The sequence below is a fragment of the Oncorhynchus mykiss genome, chromosome 24, assembly GCF_013265735.2.
Source record: "Oncorhynchus mykiss isolate Arlee chromosome 24, USDA_OmykA_1.1, whole genome shotgun sequence".
NCBI lineage: Eukaryota > Metazoa > Chordata > Actinopteri > Salmoniformes > Salmonidae > Oncorhynchus > Oncorhynchus mykiss.
Window position 1 is genome coordinate 21133577 of NC_048588.1, and position 18117 is coordinate 21151693.

Genomic DNA, 18117 nt, shown 5'->3' on the forward strand with positions numbered 1-18117 from the left:
AGACTCAATCTAAGTTCAGGCACCCGAGCTTGCGAAATGGTGCCCCTCTGTCTCAATATGTGTAGACCATGTATCTGATGCTGTCTGCACCAAAGGAGTATTGCATGTCATACTATTTCTGACCAGACAGCATCAGATACATGGGCTACATATAGAGGGGCACTGTTTTGCTCACTCGGATGCTTTCTCCAGTGATTTAGTTTCAGCAGAGAGGAAAATGCGAAGCGAGAGGGCTCACTCGCCAAAATCTGTCCAGAATAAGAGCCAATTTATGCTTGATCCGAAAATGTGGTCAGCGGCACCTTATGGATGGTGTGACGTAATTGGGGAGCCTTCTGAGGCACGCAGAGACAAAATTTACCTCTACTGCACCCTGTGCGCCTTTAAAAGTTTGTAACAATGCACATAGCTACCTATATGTCCGCATTGACATGATTGGTTGACAGTAGGTGAGGGCGGGAGGTCCTGTGTAAACACCAACTCACTTTCTTGACAACTTAATTCACAACATCCCTCGCAAGGATGCCCTGACTTCTGCAGAGGCTGTGTCGCAGTAAATGCTGCACAGCCAATGCAGACTCGGATTGACCATGCAGCGCCTTTTAGCCCAATGCGTTTCTATGGGCATAATATGCAGACTTAATCTTATCGCCTGCCTTCCAGCTTTTGGGACGAAGACTCCCATTGTTATAGCGAAGACATGCAAACTGCAATCTTTTTTTGTAAGGGTGAGAATGTTTAATGTACAAACCGGGCGCCAGGGGGCACAAGTGTATTACCGGCTGGGCACATCAAGCCCAGATGATAGTGGAGACCAGTGGTAGCCGGCTAGTGATAGTGTCTAAGGTTAGCTTGTGACAGTGTCTTAAGGTTCAGGGAAGGGTCCTGTGCGGAGGCCGGCTAGTCATGACTGTTTAACAGTCTGATGGCCTGGAGATTGTCACAGCGTTGAGGCACCTATAGTGCCTCCACCTTCTAGCTGGCTGAGGTCCCTGATCATCTTATTGGCCTTCCTGTGACACTGGGTGCTGTAGATGTCCTGGAGGGAAGGTGTGCCCCCGATGATGCGTTGGGCTGACCGCACCACCTTCTGGAGAGCCCTGCAGTTGCGGGCGGTGGTGATGCAGTCTGACAGAATGCTCTCGATGGTGCATCTGTAGAAGTTTGTGAGGGTCTTAGGGGCAAAGACAACATTTCTTTAGCCTCCTGAGGTTGGAGAGGTGCTGTTGCATCTTCACCACATTTGGTGTGGAGAGACCACTTCAGGTCCTCAGCGAGGTGCACGCTGAGGATCTTGAAGCTTTTGACCCTCTCCGCTGTGGCCCCTTCAATATGGATGGGGGTGTGCTCGCTCTGCGGTCTCCTGTAGTCCACGATCAGGTCCTGGCACCACTCGGCCAGTGCTCTCACCTTCTCCCTGTCGGCTGTCTCTGTTGGTAATCAGGCCGACCATTGTTGTTGTCAGAACCTGATTGAGTTGTAGACGTGCGTGGGCTAAGCAAACACCCCTGTGGTGTTCCCACAGAAACATACTTTACAGACACACGTGGTGTTGTTGCCTACCTTCACCACCTGCGGTCGGCCCATCAGCAAGTCTAAGACCCAGTTGCACAGAGAGGGGTTCAGACCCAAGGCACTGAGCGTACTGATGAGCTTGGAGGGCACTATGGTGTTGAAGGCTGAGCTGTAGTCAATGAACCCGGTGGGATAGTGCAATGGCGATTGTTTTGTCTGTGGATCTGTTGGGGCGGTATGCAAATTGTAGTGGGTCTAGGCTGTCAACTAAGGTGGAGATGATATGATCCTTAACGAGCCTCTCAAAGCACTTCATGATGACAGAAATTAGTGGTACAGGGAGATAGTCATTTAGGTTAGTTACCTTCACTTTCTAGGGGACAGGAACAAGGGTGAACACCTTTAAGCAAGTAGGGACAACATATCAGGATAGGGAGAGATTGAATATGTCTGGAAACACTCCAGCCAGCTGGTCTACACATGCTCGGAGGACGTATTTAGGATTGTCAAGACTGCAGCCACCCAAGACCGTTCTGTCTACCGCACGGTAATCAGTACCGATGCGCCACGTCTGGAACCAACAGGACCCTGAACAGCTTTTACCTCCAAGCCATAAGACTGTTAAGTAGTTATCCAAATACATGACCAAAAGTATGTGGACACCTGCTCGTTGAACATCTCATTCCAAAATCATGGGCATTAATATGGAGTTGGTCACACAGATCTTGACAAACCATTTCTGTATGGGACTCGCTTTGTGCACAGGGACATTGCCATGCTGAAACAGGAAAGGGCCTTCCCCGAACTGTTGCCACAAAGTTGGAAGCACAGAATCGTCTAGAATGTCATTGTGTGCTGTAACATTAAGATTTCACGTCACTGGAACTAAGGGGCCTAGACTGAACCATGAAAAACAGCCCCAGACAATTATTCCTCCACCACCAAAGTTTACAGTTGGCACTATGCATTGGGGCAGGTAGCATTCTCCTGGCATCCACCAAACCCAGATTTGTCCGTTGGCCTGCCAGATGGTGAAGTGTGATTCATCACTCCAGAGAACGCGTTTTCACTGCTCCATAGTCCAGTGGCGGTGAGTTTTTACACCACTCCAGCTGACGCTTGACATTGCGCATGGTGATCTTAGGCGTGTGTGTGGCTGCTCGGCCATGGAAACCCAGTTCATGACGTTCCCAAACAACAGTTATTGTGCTGATGTTGCTTCCAGAGGCAGTTTGGAACTCGTTAGTGAGTTTGGCAACCAATGACAGACAATTTTTACGTGCTACAGCACTCTGCGGGCCCATTCTGTGAATTTGCGTGGTCTACCACTTCCCAACTGAGCGGTTATTGCTCCTAGAAGTTTCCACTTCACAATAACAGCACTTACAGTTGACCGGGGCAGCTCAAGCAGGGCAGAAATTGACCAACTGACTTGTTGGAAAGGTGGCATCCTATGACGGTGCCACGTTGAAAAGCATGGAGCTCTTCAGTAAGGTAATTCTATTGCCAGTGTTTGTCTATGGCGATTGCATGGCTGTGTGCTCGATTTTATACACCTGTCAGCAACGGGTGTGGCTGAAATACCAGAATCCACTAATTTAAAGGGGTGTCCACATACTTTTGTTTATATAGTGTAGCTACCCCTACTATCTGCATTGACCCATTTTGCGCTGACTCTTCACATACAGTGCTGGTACGGTTTATCATCTTTCCTGTTGTCTAGTCACTTTATCCCTATCTATATGTACATACAGTAACTTCAGACTATTCACACCCCTTGACTTTTTCACACTTCGCTGTGTTACAGCCTGAATTTAAAATGGATTAAATTGAGATTGTGTCACTGGCTCACACACAATACCCGATAATGTCAAAGTGGAATTATGTTTAGACATTTTTACAAGTGGAAAAAAATAAATAAATATTCAACCACTTTATGGCAATCCTAAATAAGTTTAAGAGAAAAGTTGCATGCTCACTGTGTGCAATTAGTTTAACATGATTTTTGAATGACTACTGCCTCTCTGTACCCCACACATACAATTATCTGTAAGGTCCCTCAGTCGAGCAGTGAATTAAATAGAGTCAACCACAAATACCAGGGAGGTTTTCCAATGCCTCACAAAGAAGGGCACATATTGGTAGATGGGTAAAATAATAATTTTTAAAAAGCAGACATTGAATATCCCTTTCAGCAAGGTGAATATATGAATTACACTTTGGATGGTGTATCAATACACCCAGTCACTACAAAGATACAGGCATCCTTCCTAACTCATTTGCTGGAGAGGATCTTTTCAAGCATGGTGGTGGTGCATCATGTTATGGTTTTGCTTGTCATCTGCAAGGACAGGGTCATTTTTTGGGGGGGGGGTGAAAAGAAACTGAATAGAGCTAAGCACATGCAAAATCCGAGAGGAAAACCTGGTTCAGTCTACTTTCCAACAGACACTGGGAGACAAATTCACCCTTCAGCAGGACAATAACCGAAAACACAAGGCCAAATATACACTGGAGTTGCTTACCTTGCCACATCATACGGACCAAATTTCTGTATTTTGAAAGTTCCATACCTTAAACTTGATTGCTGACATTCAAAACATTGTAGGACTATATCAATGGACTACTGAAACGAATGCCAAAAGATCATTTTGGGGGGCAGTTGTCCTTTAACATGCTTGAATTTCTTACCTTGGCTAAGTGTAGAATTGTTAAACTAAGATTAGTGGCAGTGGAGATTCTTCGATCACTGTGAGATATACAGTTGAAGTCGGAAGTTTACATACACCTTAGCCAAATACATTTAAACTCACGTTTTTCACAATTCCTGACATTCAATCCTAGTAAAAATTCCCTGTCTTAGGTCAGTTAGAATCACCACGTTGTTTTAAGAATGTGAAATGTCAGAATAATAGTAGAGCGAATGATTTATTTCAGCTTTAATTTCTTTCATCACATTCCCAGTGGGTCAGAAGTTTACATACACTCAATTGCCTTTAAATTGTTTAACTTGGGTCAAACGTTGCGGGTAGCCTTCCACAATAAGTTGGGTGAATTTAGGCCCATCCCTCCTGACAAGAGCTGGTGTAACTGAGTCAGGTTTGTAGGCCTCCTTGCTCACACTTTTTCAGTTCTGCCAACAAATTTTCTATAGGATTGAGGTCAGGGCTTTGTGATGGCCACTCCAATACCTTGATTTTGTTGTCCTTAAGCCATTTTGCCACAACTTTGGAAGTATGTTTGGGGTCATTGTCCATTTGGAAGACCCATTTGCTTTAACTTCCTGACTGATGTCTTGATGTTGCTTCAATATATATCCACACAATTTTCCTACCTCATGATGCCATCTATTTTGTGAAGTGCACCAGTCCCTCCTGCAGCAAAACACGTCCACAACATGATGCTGCCACCCCCGTGCTTCACTGTTGGGATGGTGTTCTTCGGCTTGCAAGCGTCCCCCTTTTTCCTCCAAACATAACAATGGTCATTATGGCCAAACAGTTCTATTTTTCTTTCATCAGACTTCTCCAAAAAGTACAATCTCTGTCCCCATGTGCAGTTGCAAACATTAGTCTGGCTTTTTAATGTCGGTTTTGGAGCAGTGGCTCTTTCCCTGCGGAGCGGCCTTTCAGGATATGTCGATATAGGACTCGTTTTACTGTGGATATAGATACTTTTGTACCCGTTCACAAGGTCCTTTACTGTTGTTCTGGGAATGATTTGCACTTTTCGCACAAGTACTTTCATCTCTAGGAGACAGAACATGTCTCCTTTCTGAGCGGTATGATGCCTGCGCGGTCCCATGGTTTTTATACTTGCATGCTATAGTTTGTAAAGATGAACTTGGTACGTTAAGGCATTTGGAAATTGCTCCCAAAGATGAACCAGACTTGCGGAGGGCTACATTTCCCCCCATGAGGTCTTAGCTGATTTCCTTTGATTTTCCCATGATGGCAAGCAAAGAGGCATTGAGTTTGAAGGTAGGCCTTGAAATACATCCACAGGTATACCTCAAATTGACGTCAATTTGCCTATCAGAAGCTTCTAAAGCCATGACAATTTTCTGGAATTTTCCAAGCTGAGTAAAGGCACAGTCAACTTAGTGGATGTAAACTTCTGAGCCACTGGTGATACAATTCACTGCATCACTGTAAGTGAAATAATCGACTTGCCAAAACTATAGTTTGTTAACAAGAAATTAGTGGTTGAAAAGAGTTTTAATGACTCCAACCTAAGTATGTAAACTTCCGACTAACTGTAAGCCTACTATAACTATATAGTAGTCATTTACCCAAGTGAATAAAATGGTTATAGTGTTAGGCTATTCTAATCACGATGCTTTGGACAGAAAAGCGGCCAGCTTTTACCTGCACAGAGACGATATTAAATGGAACTCGATTTTTCTAGAAAAAGATCATGATTACTTAAGATTCTTAATTTAAGTTTAATATAAAATCACTAGTGAAGGAAACATACTTTACACACACACACACAACACCAAGTCTGCATCTACACATTCAGCCCAATTCTGATTCCCCCCCCCCCCCCCCCCCACGAATTGGTCTTTTGACCCATCAGACCAGCTCTGAAAAAGGGCCAATATGAAAAGATCTGATGTGATTGGTGAAAAGACCCATTAGTGAAATAAAGATCAGAATTGGGCTGCCATAGTGTACAAGATGGATCATTTAAAAGTTAGACACAGTCAAACATTGACCAAGGAAAGGGTTGTTTTCTTAATTATTGATACCAGATTGGGAAACCATTCTTAACATTACAGTCCTTGCATGGAATCAAAGTGCTCTCTATCTAGCATTTCTACAATAATTACTATACAGTTCATACATCACATGTATAATTAGTTAGGTCCAAGGGTATAGGACACACCCTACAAGCAGACAGTACAAAGAAAAAATCTAATCTGAGGACATGCTCCACTAGACCACAGATGCCTAACTCCTAAAAGGCATGATGGGTTAAACATAGGCACCGTGATACTAAATCATGGCTTGTTCTATTCCTGGAGAATAGGTAGGTAGTGTTTGGAGATTCCCATCTCACTCAAACTGCTATAACTCAACCCATCACTCATCATAATGCAGTGAAGACAGGAACTTATCCACATCCAAGTCATCAGGGAAGGAATCCATTAGTTTCCGTTGTTTCTGAGGAGAAACAAATAATAATAGAGACGTAGTCATTTTAATGTGCTTTCTCACTATACAAGCAAACAGAAAACAGTTTACATTTAATTCACGGTCATTATGTCAAATATCTACGATTGGGTAGATGCAATTACATTCAATTTTTAACCTTAATTAGGATACACAGCTTGAACAGAACATTTTGTATGTTTTGCACACCTCTGCCTTCTTCTTACTACCAGATGAACTGGAAAGATCTTTCTTTGCTGGCAGGCTGGCCAGGGGCTCGGGCTGCTTGCGCTTCTTGCTCTTGGCAGCTACAGTGGCCACTGTTCCAGTCCCCTCCTGGCGCAAACTGTCTTTCAGTGGGGTGCCTGTCCTGGCGATGGCAGCTCGGGATAGGATCATCAGTGTGTGGGCCGCCATGTTGATGCTGTTTTCACTCCCTGCCTCACTGGCTGGGCTGCAGGAGGGAAGGTCCGGGGTGGCGGGAGGGACCAGGGGCCTGGGGGTGCCCTCTCCATCCCTGCCTAGCCTCTGACGTGCAGGGGTCATGGGGCAGTCTAGAGTTTCCTGGAGACGGCCAGGGGTCAGAGGAAGAGGCAGGTCTGGACAGCCCATGCCTGGCCTCTTAGAAGGGGTGGAGGGAGGGTTTAGACCCTGGATGTCGTGGAGCATTTCGGCCGCCTGCTTGGTCAGCGGGCTGGTCTTGGAGGGGATTTTGCTGGAGCTAGCCTGGGGGACAGGGGTTTGTGAGCCCACTGGGGCCTGGCTGAACTCTCTTGGTGCTGGTGTGGGCTGCTGCTCTCGCCTGCCTCCCTCCAGCTCATTCTCCTTATTGGCAGTGACATGAGGGGGGTCCTGAGAAGATGTCATTTTCTCGGTCCGTCCCTCCCACTCCTTGGCAGGAGATTTTTCAGTAGACTCTTGTCTACTTGTGTCCTCCTTTTCTTTCCTGCTCCCTGATCTCAGTCTGTGATCAGAGGAAGAAGACCTGGAGCTCTGGGCATCCTTAGATTCTGTTCCAGCATCATCCTTCTGGTCTGCTGATTGTGATCTCTTTCTGGACTCTGACTGTGAGGCATCAGTCTTACTGATACCAGCACTCTGAAATCTACTGGAACTTGCAGTTTGATCTCTAGCATTTTGATCTGCGTCCCTCTTTGAAGGGGTCTTTTTCACAGCTTCTTTCTGATTTTGGTCAGTGGAGGATTTCTCGGTCTCTGTTCCGGTCCATGATGTCTGAGTGTTGTCTGTGCATCTTACAGTCTCTATTCTCCTTTTTGGCCTGCTGCTACCCAAGATAGCAGAATTTGCTGAGGCCAATTTAGTTCTCTCTTTATCCAACTGTTGGACAGAAGGCAATACAGGAGTAGGTGTTGCTTTGGAGGAGAAAGCAGTTTTTCTGGTCTGAGTGGCAGTTTTACTAGAAGACCCATCAAAGCAAAGCATCCTCCTATGGCTGGGGCTCAAGCCAACTGCTACCTTCTGCTGCCCTGTGCTTTCAGAGGATTGCCCCTGAACCTGCTTTGTAATCATATTTGATCCAGAAGCTCCCATTTTGTCTGAAATGCACACGCAAGCAACAACATTTGTGAACAAAACAACAGTAAACAGACAATGACATTATATATAACTGAACACTAATCCTTACCTGAGACTGTGGTGTCCTTGGGTGCCAGTTTAGGCTTGGTTTTCACTGCTGCTGGCTGCTTTGCTGAAACAGGGCTAGGCATGGCTATCAACTGTACCAGACAAATGATCACTAGATGTACATGTTAGTGTAGCTAAGGTAGCCTATCAGTTAAAGAAAAGAGATTAAATGCAAATATGTAAAACAGTTTTTATTTTGATTTATTATCATTTATACAATGAAAAGGAGTGCTTACCTGATTAGGAACTATTGAGAACTGTCCTGCATTATTCTGCCCAACAACAGATACAGGAACCACCATGTGTTGCAGCATGGGCTGAACTGGTGAAGATATAATGAGTCTAGATCCTGGAAGGATAAACTGGTTAGACATTTCCCTCCAGCAAAACAGCATGGCAAATTAAATGAGTGATGACTAATGGGTAATTCCACAGTAAGGGAGTTGCATTGAGACTTAAGTATGACAAACAAAAGTTATTGATTTCAAAGTTGAACAAACCTTACAACTTCATGCACAAGTACTACTTTTAACAATTTACACAGAATAAAAAAAATATAGAACATTTACTGGAAGAACTGGGCAGATGCAAAGTTTGTTAACAGAATTTGGGGTAAAAAAAAGTGTCGTTTTAAATATATTAAGATTTAACGATGACTGCAGAAAGAATGATGTGTCAACTATGTAATTTATATATTTTGGCTATTGAACTAAAGTAATTGAAGTGGATTTACACCCTGTAACATAATTGCAGTAACGGAATTTCATCATGGATCCCCGATCTGTACTACACAGAAATGCGCAATTATGAATACCATTCCCTTCATGGTGATGTATCCTAAATAGGTAAACAAAGGTGTAATGCCACATCCTCCTTTGCATATTTGGGTATTGTTCTCCACACTGGCTATTATTTTTAATAAGTCCCCAAACAAGACCAAATTTGGTTGGTCCAAATCTGAACCAATAATAGGCGTCTATGTTTCACAAGTTTGGACATCAAAGCACAGCACAGTAGAGCTCAGTAGAGTACAGCACTGAACTATACTCTACTTTTCCTTACTGTGCTCTACTGTACTGTGCTGTTCAAACTTGTGAACCAAACTGTGTTTTGTGACTACTATGATTTCCCATTGTAGCTGTTGGGTTCTGAGAATCTGAAATATACTTATTCATGTCACTGAGGAAGCGAGGGTAATGTATAACGTTTACATTATAGCAGGTATCCTATTGAAATATTGAGTGCTTAAGGTTAGAGGGTCTACACCAGAAGTTAATGGTTATCTGTGGGAGGAAGGTATATAGTGTGTGCAATTAAGCTTGGAATGTACTGAATGCAGGGACGTGGCAGGCATTGATAAGGGGAGAGGGCTATGGATTAGTGACGAAGGGGGTCGAGGTCATGTCACACTAAGGGAGAAAGAAAAGTTTAGTAAAGATACCATGTTTGTTCAGATGTGTAGGAGGAGACAGCCTGGGAGGGTTAAATATCAGTGCTTGTGTGAGAATGTTTTTGTCTAATGCAGCTGTATTGATCCTCTGGGAAGAATAAACTTGGTTAAGCTTTCATAGTGTCCGTAGAGTTTCTCAGAAAATTTGAACCAATTTAATAGCAGACATTCCGTTACAGATTTTTCAAAAAGTCAGGTTTTAATCACTTAATTCATGAACAAAATTGATATCAGTAAAAGCACGATAACTAATTGATAGGTCTACCTCCATGATCCTCCTTCTTCATGAGGAAGATAAATTAGAAAAGATCTTAAAGACGTGGGTTTTGGTAATGAAATTTCAAGGCACAAGGCCATGTTTCTTAAATGTACAGAAAGCAGAACAATTTCTCCAAAACTACATACAAGTGTTGATATAAGTTGGCAGGGGTCATTTCTTTAACATTGTGTTTTGATGTATTTCTAATAGTTATTCTGGTAGATGTTTTCTAAGACTCCTTTTACATCTGTTTGACCAGAAATCAAAGCATTTGCTTATTCCTAATTTTTAGGATGGAAAATGGTCAGAAAATGTAAACTTCATTTTGAAATGCAACTGTGAACTTCATATGTTGGTGCTCATTGGTCCTTTTACATGGAAATTACCTATAGCTTTATGAAGTACAAAATATTAAAGCTGCAATATGTAACTTTCTGGGCGACCCGACCAAATTCACATAGAAATGTGTGTTATAGATCTGTCAATCTGATTGAATGCAAGTCTAAGAAGCGGTAGATCAGTTATGTGCACTATTTCTATGCTTCCCGTTTTTAAGTTTAGTTTGAGTCTTACTTCTGGTTTTGTACACCAGCTTCCAACAGCTGAAAATACAATATTTTTAGTTATGGAAAATGTATTTCACAGCAGTTTAGATGGTACAATGATACTCTACACTATACTTGCTAGTTTTGTCACAAACTGAAATTAGGCGAACTATTAGAATTGTTGCATAGTGCATCTTTAAGTATTTAAACTCTGTCTTACCAGGGGAATAGCGGGGTGGAGTGGCCAGAGCATATGAGGTTGGGGGTACTGTCGGTACCTGTGGGGCGCCACTGGGTAACATCACCTTGTTGGATTGGTGGTTTGTGGCTGTTGTGTCTGTCACTAAGATGTAGCTGTTGGTGGATGTGGCTGAATCAAAGGGCAGCTGAATGTAGTAGCCTGGTTGTGTCAACGCAGATGACGTCCCTGCCAATGCTGCCACCTCCCCTGCTTTCTCACTAAGAGGAGTCTCTGCTGGCTGGAGGACTTCTGTCCTCTGTAAACTGGTCACCGCCTGCACCGTCTCCTCCTGAGCCATGGGGGCGCCACTGAGGGCCGAGGCCTTAGCAGGTGACTTGGTGGGGGAGGAGAGGAAGATGGTGGGGATCCTGTCCCCAGTGATGCTGGACACAGCCTGGTTCAGGGCTGAGTCACAGGAGGGCTCCCCTTGCTCATCACTGATGATGATCTTCAGGGCTACAATCTTACTGGGGTCAACTTCCTTGCCTGTGGGGTTGGAGTTTGGGATGAAGGTTGGGGCAGCAGGAGTGGTTGATGTTTTAATTGTTGATGGGACAGGCATAGAGGGTATGGTCTGTGGTAGAGGTTGGGAAATTTCTACACTGCTGGGTGGGGTCATATTCCTGTGAGACAGGTTAGAGGCCTCTATGGGAGCCTTGTTTGACTGAGCCAGCGCTGGCATGGAATTAGACAGGCCAGGTGAAGAGTTAAGAAGTGATGCTTGGTTATCCATCACTTGCCCATCATCAACCCCCGCGGGGTTCTCATTGCCCAATATGTTTTTGACAGCAGAGACCATACTGGTTTCAGATGAAGCTGCATTGCATGCTGACACCGGATTATTTGTTCCACTCTCCTGTCTGACTGGCTCAAAGAGATCTGGGAGAGCTATATTGTGAAGGGGAGGAGTATTCAGAGGCTCATCTATATCCACGCCTGATTCATCCTGATCAAAGATGGAGCCGGAGTCAACAGTATCAGAGTCCTTGGCGGCAGAAAAGGCAGCAACAGTAAGTTTATCGATATGTGCTGACGGTTCAGTTGAGCTAGCTCCCCTTCTTGACCCTCTGGTACTGGGTCCAGGAGTTGTTGAGCTAGCTCCCTTTCTCGACCCTCTGGTACTGGGTCCAGGAGTTGTTGAGCTAGCTCCCTTTCTCGACCCTCTGGTACTGGGTCCAGGAGTTGTTGAGCTAGCTCCCCTTCTCGACCCTCTGGTACTGGGTCCAGGAGTTGCATTTGAAGTGCTTGAAACATGAAGTGCAGATTTCCTTGTTTTCTTACTCTTGGGCTCTTGACTGGACTTTGTCGCTCTAGTTGTTGTTTCTTGCCCTTGTGTCGAATTTTCAGGCCCAGTGCCTGAGATATGAGAGAAAAATCCCATTGTCAGAAAGAGATTTCTGATGAAGCAGCAATATTGTTTAGTATATTATTCCATCAGATCATGAGGACTTTGTCCATACCTGAATCTCCAGTCTCAGGAGAGCCATCAATACATCTAGTCTCAGTCTCACCATTCTCTGTGGTGGTATTGCTCACATTCCCAGCTCCTTGTTCAGTATCCTCACTGGTTTTGCTTTTGCCTTAATGCAAAGAATCAAGAGATTTAGTGGAAGAATGTGATTTTATATAATCTTAGTCAAACATTAAATCAACAGGCCCACTTCATGCATTGGAGCAACAAAATCCTGCACATGATTAAATCGTCAGCAAAGTTGAAAAATGTTTACCGTAATCAAAGAGGTCAAAGAGAGCCTGGAAGGCTGGGTCGGACTCTGTCTGCTCCAAGATGTCTTGTATAACATCATTAGACATATGGATTTCCCCCTGCACAGAGTAAATGTCAGGAGAAATCACATATCCACACTATGCACTAAAGACTGACAATGTTCCCTTAGGTCAAGTGGATAAATTAGGAATAGCAAGTCTGTGAGAACATGACATTCATTACCTGCAGGCCCAGAATTTCATCTATGGACTGGTCAGGCTCCATGGTGCTGCATGATGCCTTTAAAGCCTGTGGACTGCCATCACTACAAGTAGAGAGAAAGAAACACATGTACAGGTAAGAAATATCTACTCAACAGCCAAATGTAATTTAGTCAGTACTGTTAAATGTTACAAAAGAAAATGTACTTTAATTATTACCTTGCTAGGATTTTGTTGATGTTTTCAGCAAGCTTCTCTTGTAAGGACTTGTCATTTAGAATCCTCTCTCTTGCATTTTGTATCACCATTTGCTGCAAAGATAAACAATTCAATGAATCAACAGGTTAGGAGTTTTCAAATGCAACATATTTATAGAAAAACAGAGTATTAACTTTGTTTTGTACTCACAGGGAAATTCTCTGTGACTGTCTCTTCACTCTGGGGCTCAGCTGTCAGGCTACTGGCCGCCATGTTGGTTCTTCCAGTCCCACCAGATCCACTGAAGCCCCCACCTCTCCTCCTGGGGGAGTCACTGGGAAGATTACTCGTCATAACGCAATCTACTAGGGATGGACATCTTTCATTTTCAAGATGATTCGATACGCATCTAGATACATGGGCTTCAAAACATTACAGGAACAATAAGTTTTACTCTGAAACTAGTTGGTGCAATTAGGTTTGATTCGATACACTAACATTTCTTACAGAAACACATTCAAATTCTGCTGCTGATGGGAGCTCATGAGCTGGGCCTCTCTGAGCTGACTTCGGTGTGTGTGGTGAGTAAATTATGCATGTCTATGGTGTATGAGGCACCTGAGCGGAATCATAAAGGAGGCTTCTACCATCCCACTACCAGATTGGGGCGGGGGGCAGCAATGTAGCATGTTTTCATGTCTCCGTCACCCACTAATTAAATTGTAATTTAATAATGTATCAATATTTATCATTTACAAACTAGCTATGACATAGCCAATGAATATATAGCAACAACTTTGGATTTCACCCCCAATCAAATGGTTTTGAATTATCTTCTTTCGCATCGGCCATGTAGTCCGTCTCGCAAAAGTGATTGCTGTCCTCATTATGAAATGATCAACTTTACTCTGTATATCGGGGCGACAGGTAGCCTAGCGGTTATAGCATTGGGCCAGTAACCAAAAGGTTGCTGGTTTGAATACCTGAGCCGACAAGGTAAAAAAAAAAAAAAGTATCTGTCAATGTGCCCTTGACCACAATTTGCTCCAGGAGCACTGTACTATTTTTTTATGACAATATACACTGACTGTTTGAAGCAAAACTACCCAAACTATTGCTGATGGTAAAACTGAACAATCCAAATCAAATCTATTGTCAACCCCATTCAGCAGATATAGCCAGATGAGAGTTGCGTCTCTGGTAGCTTAAAAAAACAAACATTTTCAACAGTGCATAGATAACAATAACCTAGCAAATTACATAGGTTGTCACTCAACCAATAAAGCCTAATATCACGCAAGCCATTGTAGTATTTGAATGCTGAAGGTGCTGTGCAGATGTGCACGAAGCTGGGCACAGTGCGCAGTTTGACTAGGCTACTGATATTGCCTGGGGTTGTTCGGCATTCAAAATGGCTTGTAGATCAATGACTGACAACACAGTTAGTGCCTTCACAAAATAGTCATACCCCTTGACTTATTCCACATTTTGTTGTGTTACAGCCTGAATTCAAAACGGAGTACATTAAATGTTCCTATCAGCCATCTACACATAATATTCCATAATGACAAAGTGAAACAATGTTTTTAGAAATGTTTTCTAATTTATTGAAAATGAAATACAGAATCATTCATTTACATAAGTATTCACATCCCTTTGCTATGACACTCCAAATTGAGCTCAGAGGTACATCCAATTTCCTTTGATCATCCTCGAGATGTCACTACAACTTGATTGGAGTCCACTTGTGGACAATTCAATTGTTTGGCCATGATTTAGAAAGAAAGACCTGTCTATATAAGGTCCCACAGTCCATGTCAGAGCAGAAATGAAGTCCAAGGAACTGTCAGTAGATTTCCGAGATATATTCCTCATCACAATTCTATCTGAGGAAAGGTATAAAGCAATTTCAAGAATGTTGAAAGTTTTCAAGAGCAGTGGTCTCAATCATTGGGAAATGGATAAAATATGGAACTACGCAGACTCTACCTCAGACTGGGGGCGAAGATTTACGTTCAGGACAATGACCCCAAGCATACAGCAAAAACAACGTGGGAATGGCTTCAGAACAAGAATGTGAAAGTCCTCGAGTCACCCAGCCAAAGCCCAAACTTGAATCCCATTGAAAATCTGTGGAAAGACTTGAAGATTGCTGTTCACCACCATGCCCCATCTAATTTAAGAGCATGAGAAAATCTGCAGGAAAGCATGGGAGAAAATCCCCCAATCCAGATGTCCAAAGCTGATACAGACCTACCCAAGACAACTCAAAAATGTAATGGCCGCCAAAGATTGACTCAGGGGTGTGAATACTTTTGTAAATGAGCTCTGTTTTCCATTTTCAGTAAATTTACAAACATTCTTAAAACATGTTTTCACTGTCATTATAGGGCATTGTGTATTCATGGGTGAGACAAACAATTTTTTTCCATTTTGAATTCAGGCTGTAACAAAAAGGTGGAATAAGTCAAGGGGTTTGAATACTTTCCGAAGGCACTGTAACTGTGTTGAGTCATTGATCTACAAGGAGAGGATGCATTTGTTGTCAACAAAGATGAGAGGTATTTCCCGAAGTTAGAAACAATGTAATATGAGCAAAAAAAAAAAGTGTGACCCGCCAATTCGTAATGTTTAAATACATTTTCTGACCGATGCATGCTATATTTGGCTTATTTGGGGTCCACGGACTGATACAGTTTTATCTTTAAACATTTTAATAATGGACCAATGTGTATAGTTGAATCGTTACACCACTAGAATCTACACACGGGTAAGAAGAATTTTTAGAACCTACAAATGGATGACAACGACTATCTCACCATTTCCGACGCCCTGGGGATAATGGTCCTGGTGTTAACCGGTTGTCTGGAACCATTATTTGCAAAGGTGACTCTCCTGTAATAAAAATAAAAAATGTTGATTATTAAATGAAGCTTTATTGACAACTTTTCCTACAAGTTGGTATTAATGTCCATAATATTTACAGTAATCGATGGTTAAAATGAGATGTGATAGACATACACCTACTGTAACAACCTTCCCCAGTACACTGCTGCTCATTGACGTGTTTACTTACGGTTCACATTGATGAGTAGACGTCCTCCATCTTGGATCTGGGGCGATGTGCTGCAGATGGGGGAGGGTCTGGTCAGCTGGGAGCTGTAGCAGACTGGGGTTGAGTGTCCCAAGATGCTCTGAGGGGTATCGAGGGGGCTGGAAAAGCCCTGGGCCAACAGAGGGGCTGACGATGACAGAAACGCAGAGCTGGGGGACTGGGTTGATGACAAGGCTTTCTGTCGCCCCCTCATGTTCACGATTCCATTACGTGTGCGGACTGCAGAGGAAATAGGTTTATGAATCATGTCATACAGCAGGGTTCCACAATAGGACGGCCAGTGGGTGAATTCATTCGGCCCACCATGTTTTCTGAGCAGAAAATATATAATTGCTTGGACATAAAAGATTGTAAAGTCAACAGGAAATTTGTATTCCCACACATAAACAAGGAGGAATATTGGATCGTATACCAATGTAATGAAGGTTGAACATTATTACGTTTTTCTCAAATACCTGTTTTAGGATTCTTACGGTCAATTTGCAGTGTACACAACAATTAGCTTTTTGTGTGATGTAACCTTTATAGTTATGCTGCCATATAGCCAGCAGTCTGCCTCCTGTTTAGTCAATGTTTGCGATGACCATGAAAAAGAGCATTAAATCGCTATTGACTGCTGTTTTGTGAACAAGTGGCAGCGTCATGAATGACTGAGCAGGAACTGAAAGGAGGTAGGCTAGTGGATCCTGCATGCGCAGAAATCTTTGTATTTTTTGCAAAAGCAAGTCTGACTCCAGAAAATCTGGAACCACAGCCACTCTAAATGATTCTTTACTATGTTCCAAGTCCGCTCCGGCTCAAGGGGAAAAAAACATCCCACGGCTGAATGTAAGGGACTCCTGCCATACAGCCATGGAGTTCTGCGTTCTGCATGACTGTTTGAGCCACACAACATTATAAAGAGACAATAAAATCCAAGTTCATAGGTCGTACTAAGATCATAACCATTTAACTTGCAAGAATATTTAATAAAGCACTTACGTCTTTGATTCTGGCTAACAGCTGGGGAGTTCTGCATAGACCTAAGGAAAGAAAGAAGTTGAATTGAAGACGTCAGTAAGTGCACTATGACTGAGTGACACCATCAAACAGCAATCTGTTGGTGAGTTTCTTACTTTATTTGATTGAGTGTGAAATCAAGCTTTTTCCACAATGATGTCATCATGACAGGTATCTGAGTCTCTTCACTGGTCTCTAAGCAGAAATAGCGGGGGGGCGGGGGGGGGGGGTGACAACCAATAATACAATACATACACGTGAAAGTCCTGTACTCATTTACTGAAAGTGGTAGAGGTCAGAAGTTACGCTTACCTTTAGCTTTGACAGCAACATATTCATTCAAAATGGTTGTCAGGTTTTTCCCGAAGAGGGACTGCAATGGGAGTACACATGGATTAGCTACCTAGCTAAGTAATCTACTAAAGAATTTACTGTAGCTAGATATTGTCATTACAATGACAGAGTTGAACACAGCTATATGCAGTCTGAACTGACAACATACTTACAAACACACAAGCAGGAATAGTTCCATCATCTGAGCTGTGTTCTGCGTACTCCTTCAAATTGGGGCTTTCGCGAATGAATGCCTGGCTTGTATTACACAGTCCCTCTTGTTGCAGGTATCCTGTAAAAACAGTGTACAAGAGAGTATCTGAATTGGAGGCTCAGCTTGTCAAAATCATCTAGATTTTTGCTTACTACAGTGCAGCCCTCCTTGCAATATCATCAGCAGGATAGCAATCTAACATTAGTTAGCTTCATGCTACTGCCATAGCTCGCTAACTTTCAGTTGTTAGGTTAGCTAGCAACACAAACAGGACCCAGTTCAGATTTACCTAAAACGAGACGCGCCATGTCAGACGGAAGCAACATGGCTGCAATGTCGAATTATTGCAACAATTACAAATTACATTCTCTGTCAAATCAGGTAAGAATACATTTAATCTCGAATAAAGCAAGTACATTTGTCAAAACATCCAGTGAGTTGCGTAAGCAACGTCCTACGAGTTGTGAAAAGGCGGGGAACTCGAGCACACGTAACCCGGAATTTCCATAATATTTAGCGGATGTG

At 43.1% G+C, this 18117-nt stretch overlaps 1 protein-coding gene across 4 annotated transcripts; it reads right to left on the reverse strand.

Moving 5' to 3' along the window:
- Positions 1–5939: 5939 nt before the first annotated feature.
- LOC110503993 (protein NPAT) lies at positions 5940–18099 on the reverse strand. Of its 4 annotated transcripts, XM_036961224.1 has the most exons (18): positions 18009–18094; positions 17882–17920; positions 17552–17670; positions 17358–17418; positions 17162–17240; positions 17028–17068; positions 16008–16265; positions 15751–15826; positions 13142–13265; positions 12953–13044; positions 12756–12837; positions 12535–12631; positions 12268–12387; positions 10787–12163; positions 8549–8661; positions 8314–8404; positions 6879–8224; positions 5940–6680 (listed from the first exon to the last, which is right to left on the reverse strand). In XM_036961224.1, exons 2-18 carry the CDS (start codon positions 17916–17918, stop codon positions 6600–6602), a joined length of 4194 nt encoding a protein of 1397 aa, XP_036817119.1. In that variant the 5' UTR covers positions 17919–17920; positions 18009–18094; the 3' UTR covers positions 5940–6599. The 4 variants fall into 4 exon arrangements, with proteins under 4 accessions (XP_036817119.1, XP_021438386.2, XP_021438385.2 ...); XM_021582711.2 differs by lacking the exon at positions 17882–17920 and having other exon boundaries at positions 18009–18099; XM_021582710.2 differs by having other exon boundaries at positions 13142–13253; positions 17882–18090.
- Between the last annotated feature and the right edge of the window lie 18 nt (positions 18100–18117).